The sequence below is a fragment of the Cryptomeria japonica genome, chromosome 1 (assembly GCF_030272615.1).
Source record: "Cryptomeria japonica chromosome 1, Sugi_1.0, whole genome shotgun sequence".
NCBI classification, from domain to species: domain Eukaryota; kingdom Viridiplantae; phylum Streptophyta; class Pinopsida; order Cupressales; family Cupressaceae; genus Cryptomeria; species Cryptomeria japonica.
Window position 1 is genome coordinate 682,313,696 of NC_081405.1, and position 9,907 is coordinate 682,323,602.

General features: G+C 31.2%; 1 protein-coding gene across 5 annotated transcripts; it reads left to right on the top strand.

The window, feature by feature from the left end:
* Nucleotides 1-5,015: 5,015 nt before the first annotated feature.
* LOC131044851 (uncharacterized) lies at nucleotides 5,016-7,583 on the top strand. 5 transcript variants are annotated; one of them, XM_059207738.1, is made up of 9 exons: nucleotides 5,016-5,357; nucleotides 5,902-5,976; nucleotides 6,065-6,101; nucleotides 6,262-6,312; nucleotides 6,421-6,504; nucleotides 6,697-6,757; nucleotides 6,857-6,894; nucleotides 7,223-7,288; nucleotides 7,464-7,583. In XM_059207738.1, exons 2-9 carry the CDS (start codon nucleotides 5,948-5,950, stop codon nucleotides 7,473-7,475), a joined length of 378 nt encoding a protein of 125 aa, XP_059063721.1. In that variant the 5' UTR covers nucleotides 5,016-5,357; nucleotides 5,902-5,947; the 3' UTR covers nucleotides 7,476-7,583. The 5 variants fall into 5 exon arrangements, with proteins under 5 accessions (XP_059063721.1, XP_059063707.1, XP_059063709.1 ...); XM_059207724.1 differs by having other exon boundaries at nucleotides 5,017-5,357; nucleotides 7,380-7,583; XM_059207726.1 differs by having other exon boundaries at nucleotides 5,017-5,357; nucleotides 6,860-6,894; nucleotides 7,380-7,583.
* The last annotated feature ends 2,324 nt before the right edge of the window (nucleotides 7,584-9,907 follow it).

Sequence of the window (9,907 nt, forward strand, 5' to 3'; positions counted from 1 at the left end):
TTTTTGAGTTTTTTATTTAATAATTTTTTAAATAATATAAATTGCTTAATAATTTATCAATTTTAATAATAGAAAAGTTACTAGATTGAGAAATAATATTTGTAAGATTGGGGTCTTATGGAGTTATTTCAAGATTGATTTTTAAGCAGTGGTTCCATGAAGAAATATAAAATATGTTATAAGAAATATAAAATATGTTATATAATTAATTAAAATCTTTTCTTAAATAATATCAGTCTTTAGAGAGGTCCCATAAAAAAAATGTGTTACAATTGTAACATTGAAATTTTGGACATGAGAATAATAGCCATGACCTCCATTAAAGAGTATCATTATATTACTCCCAATGTCTTTGATAAGGAGTTAGCAAAAAAAATAATGAAATTTTGATAAGGACATCTAAATTTAATGAAAAATAGATAGGTGAAAGTAAAAAAAAACCTAAAATATTGAGCCATATAATTATATGAAGGTAGTAAGCTAATCAAGGTATTATAGGTATATTTCAATTAATTAGATAGGCTACAATTCCATAATCAATTAATTAGTGGATTTGATAGAAAAATATAATATGATTATAGTGTTATGGCCAAAGACTTCCAAAATGCAACGTAGACTGTAGAAATTTATCTTTGAATAGTAATGCACTAGATTCAAGTACATGAAAAAACTTTGGCTCAAACAAAATTAATCCCATCTTCTAATATGGTATAAAAAAATACCATATTAACTTTTATATATAGGTTAATATGGTATTTTTTAATTCACCATCGAGTTTGGTTTGATTTAGTGATATTGTAGTGGGACCATAAACCTTTTCTTAATTATGGAGAGTAAAATTTATTTATTTGGGTTTACATTAAGTTGAATTTTTATTAACAATGGTATCATTTCGCTTTAGGTCAAGTTTCTAATATTAATTCAAAAGGTTTATTATAGTGTTCAAATGTAAAATATAATTTACTATTTATCAAAAATATTAAAAATAATTATTTTCAAATAAATTAGTTCTTGGGGACACCAATCATTGTGATGATCACATCTTTAGACTGCAACATAAGGGTGTCCATCAATAGATTTGTTGAAGCATTTGTTCGACATCTTCGAGCAAATAGCAACAAATGAATTCAATGTAATACGTCTTTTGCATTTATTATAAACATATATTGTAAAAGCATTTCAAATAACAAAAATATTTTGCACAATTTATTGGTATAAATTAAGTTGTGTACATTCATATTCAAGTTCTTTTAAATGTCAAAGATCAAATCACTTATATTTTAAACAATTACTACTAAAAATGTGAATATTCATTTCTTGCGACTCTTTAGCACTCTAATATACAACTCAAAGTATATCTCACTATCAGCGTAACTATTACACCTGAATTGGTGTAAGTACTAGTTTTATTAAGTTAATATATTATTTTAATAATTTAAGTCTTCTTATGAAATTAGAAATAATAATTGATTTTAATAGAATTCATTTAATTTATATTTATTGCCGTATTAAAATTTAATTTATATTTATTGTCTTAATAAAATTTTATTTATCGTTAAATAATTATATTTGAATTATATTTTGATTTCTATAAAAAAAAACAACTTAAAACTTAAAATAAATGTCTAGAGTGGGAGAGCAAGGAAGAGCAACTAAATTTTGATTACTTGTTTCACTCCAATAATTTAAGGATAGCATTTCTTCTTGGGGAGTTATGTTGAGGGCATTGTTTGTGTTTTTTCACCAAGCTCCTTGAAACCCTCTAAAGGCTAGCTATCCTCATGTTTAAGGATTTTCAAGTTGATGGCCAACGAACAAGGTTAAATCCTAAGGCTTTATCCTTCTACACTTTTGGCTCTACCAGACCAAGGAGGGTAATCCTGAACAATATTATAACAATGCAACCTTTAAACCCTTGAATATTGTTTTAGCCAAATGTACATTCCTTTTCTTGTAGTCCATTTTCATTGTAAAATCCACTCCCAGCTAGATCTCATGGATGTTAATTCTTCTCAAAACCAAGGAACACCAAACCCTAAACTACTATAACAAAATAGAACATGAAACTAAAGATTATTTTTTTATTTTATAATTTTATTGAGATCATTGCAATTCTACTTAAAACTTCACTGATCAATGCCTTATCAAGGCTATAGAATCTAGTCCAGCAAATCGAGAACAATTGTTTCATGCAAAATATAAAACCTATGGGCTTAATAAATGTAGTACATTACATCAAATCTCCCACAACATCTACAATTAAATTCTAAATGACTATGTTACATTCCCATATTTTGATCCAAAAACATGTTAGTTTTTCCCTTGGAATAAAGTTAAACACCAAAATATAATTATAAGATAAACTCATAATTTTGAAATAACAAAGAATTGCTTGAGCTTCATAACTTCAAAAGAATCAACATATCATAGAGGAAACAATTTCACCATTAAATCCATATTCCATTTCATTATAAGTTTTGACAAAGGCTCTAATTATTTATGATATGATTTTCCCTTCTACATATCCTCAACAAAACATTGTCTACAAGCTCCAAAGCAAAATTACAAGAAAGGAACCTAACTGAACCTAAAAAGTATCGGTTGCTTAGTTGTGGGTGCTGGTGCTTCCAATTGGTTGATACCTACAAATTTAGAAGTGGGAGTTGGTGCTTCCAATGGGTTCTCACAAACAATCTTAGGGGTTGGTGCCTACAAACATTGAAAAAGAAGAAATATATAAAAGTGTTAATTTTTTGTGGTTTTTCCCATTAGGCTTTCCACATAAACATTGTATTATTGTGTTCTTCTTAAGCGCATGATTGTTGAAAGTTAAAAATAATGTTATTGTGATTGATAAAGTTTAAATTGGTAAAACTTGCTCATGTTAAGAATAACAATGATTTGGTATCATAAGTTAAGAATAACAATGATTTGGTATCATAAAATATTGGTATCAAGGAATAGAAATAACTTGGTATCTACATAATTGGTTGGAAATGTTCAAGATGAGAGGATGCGTACCTCTAACCATGCACATGAACTAGGCAATCATGAGCTCATAATAAGTTTGAAGAGTTGGGAGAGTTACAAGAATAGAGATTGATGCTATCAATGTTAAGAAGCATTACAAAAAGGGGGAGATTCTTTGTGAAATTTTCAATTTTGTAAGATGCATTTATAGTAGAACAAGTTCTTGATTATTTTTGAAGATAGGATTAGAAGATGCAAAATAGTCAAGAAAGAGGAGCATTAGAGAATCTCTAACAGGGGGAGACACATATTCTTATTATGTTGAATGTAAATATGAGAATGAATGTTTTTCATGACTCATTGTTGAACACAAATTTAATGGATATCCCTTTGCCATTAATGTCAAAGAGGGAGAGAAATGAATGGGGGAGAGTTAGAAGAGTTGAGAAAGAATATGTTGTCATCAATGACAAATGGGGAGATTGTTGGAAATATTGTCATTGATGTCAAAATGAGAAAGTTTGATTCAATTGATGTCAAATAACAATTTATCATTGTATTCAAAAGATTGTAATCATTATTTGGTAGAATACATAAGGAGAATAGCTTGATCACTCATTGTAGTTGAGATTGATAGAGAAGAATAAGTTCAAATTAAAGATTTGAACATTAATCATAGGTTCATGACAAAGAAATAAGAGAAAGCATAAAGCATAGCTTATGTTGAAGACATAATAACTAATGATAATGATTCCTTAATTTTGTCAGAAGTTTAACTTATGCTCAACATAGTTTGAGATGATATGGACAACAATACACATAGCATGGATGTTGAATTCAGGTAGTGGTCGACATAATACATGTACACCAGTGTGGTCGACTTCATAGTGCATACAAAGGTGCACTTTGATAAGGAAGAGTCAGTAAATATACTTAAGAAAGAACGATTCCACAGAATGCAATCACTTTATGAACAGTTTGAAGACAACCAACTTGATTATGAGATAAGTCGACTTTATTTATGATTACACATTGATCTAATATGCAACAATCATATTAAAGACAAACAATGATTATTATGTCGATTTAATTAATACTTCTGAAATATAGTTATAGTTAAGAAATGCATCGCTAAATGCAACTAAGAGGAACAATTCAGATTGAAGTTCTACGAACTTATGTCAAGGAGCAATTCAAGCTTATGAGATGCAATTTGTTAAAAATATCTATGGGTGCAATAATATAAAGATATTGACTCTATTAATAAAGGAGCAAAGTAGAAGTGAAATTTATTATAAAAGATAACGATTGTATTAAAAGGTTAATAAAGTAAAGAAAGAAATTGAGAATATGATGATTACTTGAAAATAATGATTATCATTCATCGCTTACAATGGTGACTACAAAATCGATCTAGATGACAACAATCTATCAATAATATTGATATGATAATAATGTTATAGGTGTGTACATATATACATGTATGTAAATATGTACAAACATGTATATACATACATACATACATACACACACACACATATATACACATATATACATTCATATATATGTGTGTGTGTGTGTGTATGTGTGTGTATGTATATATATGTATGTATATGTGTATGTATATATGTATGTGTGTATATATACATACACATATATATGTGTATGTATATATGTATGTTTATATATATATAAACAACGATAGCATATACATTTTACAAAAATAACGAAACAAACAAATATCATTATAAACATGTCTTGTTTGCAAACAAAATCAACAATATAATTAAAATTATTAGTTCCTGCCCGGCATGGAACTATTGGTATACTTAAATTTAAAGCTTGATTAATCTGTTTTCTTTCAGCCAATCAAATTGGGAGAATTTCTTGCATAAATTCATATTACACTATGTGCTATGAGCAACTTGCAGTTTTCTTACCTAAAATATCGATGTGCATTATTTTGCCAGTCTGTGATTGGTGTTGACGAAGGCTGGCTCTACATTCCCAGAACCCAACACAAGAGAACACACATTCTGTGAGGTCATGGGCAGTGTATAACAACGCACATTCTGCGAGGTCCTGGGCAGTGCATAACAGATTGTCGTCGTGTTTCAAAGACAAGTGTCCTACATTTGAACAGTACGTGGGAGCAAAGAATGCATACAGATGTTTTCTTCTATGAAACAAATGTGCAGTCTAGTATGAAGTTAAAAGATAGAGCATCGAAGAAAAAGGGCAAATACGTTTCAAATAAACTTTCAATGACAGTGGCCAAGAATCGAGAGCATTCAAACAAGGTTTATACTTTCAGGGACTGCGGCCAAACCCCTAGAGCACTTCAACAAATTAAGAGACCAATATGCATGGTTTGGCTTCTGCCCAAGGTGAGTATGCCTTTCTTTTAAATCTACTCTGCGGGCCTCAATCTGTATCTGCTAGTTTGCTTTGTAGATCATATAGCCTTCTTGGGTTTGTATATTGACAATTCTGCTTACACAAGAAAGAACAATCAATTTGCAATTTATTTCTGACCATTTTATCCTAATCGTGACATTTCTACCTTAATCGTATGTGCATAATGGCACATAACTGTTTTTGAAATACTAATAAGACATACATGCTATATCTAATCAAACCAAAAATAATCATCATACAGTATCAATTGGGCCTTAGAACTGTTGAGTTAAACAAATGCTATAAGCTCTTCCAGATCACCATTTTCCTCCCCATTTGCTATCCTATCCTTTCTTGGGTCTGCTGATGAGATAGCACCTTATAATCCCATAGACCTTATTATGTTGTTACCTTCAACAAATTTCTTATTGTTAGAGATCAACACGTGAACAGGTCTTAAGCTTGCATTTAGTAACATGCATTGTATCATTAATGTTTCTTTAAATAATCTGACTTTTGAAACATGGATAGCAGCCCTGGAACAATAGGATGATTGTGCACGGATCTGAAAGTTGAGATAATGGATGTCAAACTCCTAATGCTTGCTTGGTAAGACAAATGTATTTGTATTTACCATTGTTGTAATTTTAATGATATTTGGCATCTGAATTCTGATGAGCAAAGTTTATATTTTCAGGAAGATGCGAGCTGCACGGCAGGGATATTTTACTTTGGTATGTTTTCTATTTGATTAAGTATACTACCATGTACGGATCTAAAAATTGAGATAATGGATGTCAAACTCCTAATGCTTGCTTGGTAAGACAAATGTATTTGGATTTACCAATGTTGTAATTTTAATAATATTTGGCATCTGAATTCTGATGAGCAAAGTTTATATTTTTCAAGAAGATGCGAGCTGCACGGCAGGGATATTTTGCTTTGGTATGTTTTCTATTTGATTAAGTATACTACCATGTACATGCATATGTCAACTGTAGTTATTCTTTACAAGCCTTTCCAAATTATATCTTATTGTTTGTCTTGCTACAGGAGGAGTGGCACAGAGGCCTTCAATCATTGAAAGTCAATACCATTGATAAGTTGAAGAATTCACTTCCTGCATTAGAGCAAGAGGTGAAGGGGTTTTGTGTTTAAGAAACTCTTTCTGAATTTACAAACCTTCCAAGAATGTCAAATATGTATATGAGATCACATAGGAAGTCATATATATAGGCATGTGAAAATGTTGAATCTGGCCCATTCCTTAAGTGGAGTAATATCTTTTGTTCCCACTCTGATTATTTTACTGTATTGAACATTGTTAAGGTTATGCGTTCCCAAAACTTCTGGGACTTTTATACTTGCTCTTTCCAGTACTGTTTGACAGGTATTTACTTCCTAATTTTTCAGTGTCTCATCTCATTCAAATATTCAGTTTAGTTTTCTTTGTTTTCATAACCTTTTTGCAACATGTTTTATCATACAGAAGATGGACAAAAATATCTGGACATAGAAAGTGTCTGTGTGAGTTGCTAAAGCTGGGCGTCTCTCAAATACAGAGAGCACGTCAAAGCTCAATAACATTATTTGAAATGCATTACTTTTCATCTTGTATCTTGAAGTTTGCTTTCATATTTCATGTGATTTGTCTCCAGTCTGCTTTTTGACTGAAGTAACATTATTTCAATGCATTATTTCATGTGATTTGTCTCCAGTCTGCTTTTTGACTGAAGTAACATTATTTCAATGCATCGTTTTTAATCTTGTATCTTGTATCTTGAAGTTTGCTTTCATTTTTCTTGTGATTTGTCTGCAGTTGTTTTTTTTTACTGAAGTTTGTTCATGTTTTTAGAACCAGGAGGATTGTAAAGCCATTATTCTTGACCACTGGCAGTGTTTTCTAAGCCTTTTTAATAAGGTATGCTTGATATGCACATGTGATTGTTTTTAACTTTTTAGATAATTTATATTTATGATGATTGTTAATGTCTTTTTAAGTTTTGATACAGATCAATTGTCCAACCTTTGATATTTATGATTCATTTGATGCATGGCCTTTGCTTTTGGATGATTATGTTGAATGGGCACAAAAGAGGCTGAGATGAGACAACCACTACTTAGCACTAACCAGATGCATTTATTGCTTTTGCTTCTGAAACTCAGCTATAAAGAATTAAAGATTACTTATGGAAAATGGCATTTCTTTTTGAAAATCTGTCAATTTTCATTTTCGGTTCTGATGCTTGGTTCTCAGTTCTAACTATTAATCTATTTTTCTCCATATTGGGACAGTAATTTGGAATGAGAACAGTGTGGTTGTCCATCTGATGACTTGTTATGTTCTAGCTTGTCATATAGAAATCTTTCAATATTGCGAAAATAAAGTATTTGTAACTTATGCACATAAAATTTAGAAAGTCTATAAATAGATTTAGTGCTTTTTCCTATTTGTACTATTGTAAAATATAGTAAATGCCTGACTGCTTGTTACTCTTGAATTTTATTTATGAATTAGACAGTGAACTGGTATTTAGGATGTCATGTAATTGCCTTTTGCAAAGATGTAGGAGCTAAATCATTTAGTTAAATTATTAAATAGAAGGTGATTACATAACTTTGGTTCTGTTATTTCATGCCTAATAATTCAGCAACACATGTGAAATTTCTTTTATTCATACTTAAATTTAAATGCTAAAACGCAGTATAGGTGCTAAGTTAGTTGGAATGCTAAGTTAGTTGGAATGCAAGATTTGTATTCAAGACGGTAAGGTGTTCAAATAAAAAGGGAAACATATATGACAATGAGGAGTCTGAGGAGTCTGAAACATGGTAAGGTGTTCAAATAAAAAGGGAAACATATATGACAATGAGGAGGTGTTCAAATAAAAAGGGAAACATATATGACAATGAGGAGTCTGAAACATGAAAGAAAGCATAAAATTCCTTGGGCTTGTATTTCATTAACAAGGATGCCCTTTTATTAAATTTAGGGGAAGAAAGCATAAAATTCCTTGGGCTTGTATTTCATTAACAAGGATGCCCTTTTATTAAACTTAGGGGAAGAAAGACAGAGGCAAGGATGCCCTTTTATTAAACTTAGGGGAAGAAAGACAGAGGCAGTGGAGGGGAGAGGTTCAATCATGTTTGTTTTTTTAAATTTCAAAATACTGTAGGTGGAGGGGAGAGGTTCAATCATGTTTGTTTTTTTAAATTTCAAAATACTGTAGGTGGAGCAATAGGTTAACAGGTGTTGCAGGGAATGTGTATTCGTTCTGTATCAGATCACAATTTACTTATGGATAATTGTTATTTTAAAAATAATTATTTGTCAATATGTCCACAATCCTGGAAAACCTCTTGATATGAAGAAATGCGGTAATTTCTATGGAACCATAGTTTAGTTACACACTCCTCAATGGGACTACTGAATAAGGGCTTGCATGATTCACACACCTCAAGTCCTGGACAGAATAAATGTGCATTTGTTTTATATCAGATTGCAATTTACTTATGGATCATTGTTATTTTAAATATAATTATCTGTCAATAGGCCCACAATCTTGCAAGCCGGTAGATAGGAGGAACCGCAATAATTTTTGTGGAAGGCATAGTTTTAGTTACACAGAAATTTCAATATGCTTTCCTCTTGGAACCACCAGGTAAGGGCTTGCATGAACCACATCCCTCAAGTCCTGGACAGTATAATTTCCCTGGACAAGTATTGCAGGTTACAAATATTCCAAAACACAACCTAGGAAGAATAATCACCTTGGACAAATTTTGTGGGTCCAGGGGAATCTTATTCACATGGACATGGGCATGCTAATGGTGGCTAATATTTAGTCAGATTGGCTCCTATTGTAGGGGAAGATGGAATGGACTTATTTAAAGCTTCATAGATAATTATGTATATATGACAAACAAATACACATTTATGAATCAACACACTGGTTTTTGCTCTTTCCAATGCCACTACTCATGAAAGCTCTTGAAATTAGTGTTAGAGGCTTTGCACATTAACTTCTACAGATACAAGTATTTGCTTACATATCATACTAGTCCATGATTGTAGAGTAGAATATAGTTACAGGCTACAACCATTCATTCTAAACCAAATTCAATGAACCTAAGCCCGTGCTACATTTTCAAACCGAGGTCCATAATAAGCTACATTTTCAAACCGAGGTCCATAATAAGCCTTTCGACATGGAAATAAATATTTAATACCGTATGAACAAGATTTAGTGTTTGATAATTGTTCGCTAAGATTTTGAAGTTTCCTTAAATTTGTCATTAGTGATTTGATTATGTTCAGTTTTATTGTGAAATAATGACTGCTTCCATTTAACACGTTGCAAAACTATTCATAGCCGTGTACACCAAAGGCTCAGGAAATGGCTCATATTTTTGTTTCAGATAGTTATATGCATGAACAAACCTTCAAGGCTACGCTTTTTAAAACAAAACTACTACACAACCACCTTTGCAGTACTCGACAGGAACTACGCAGCCCTGCAGCCCTTGTTAATAGAGGAAA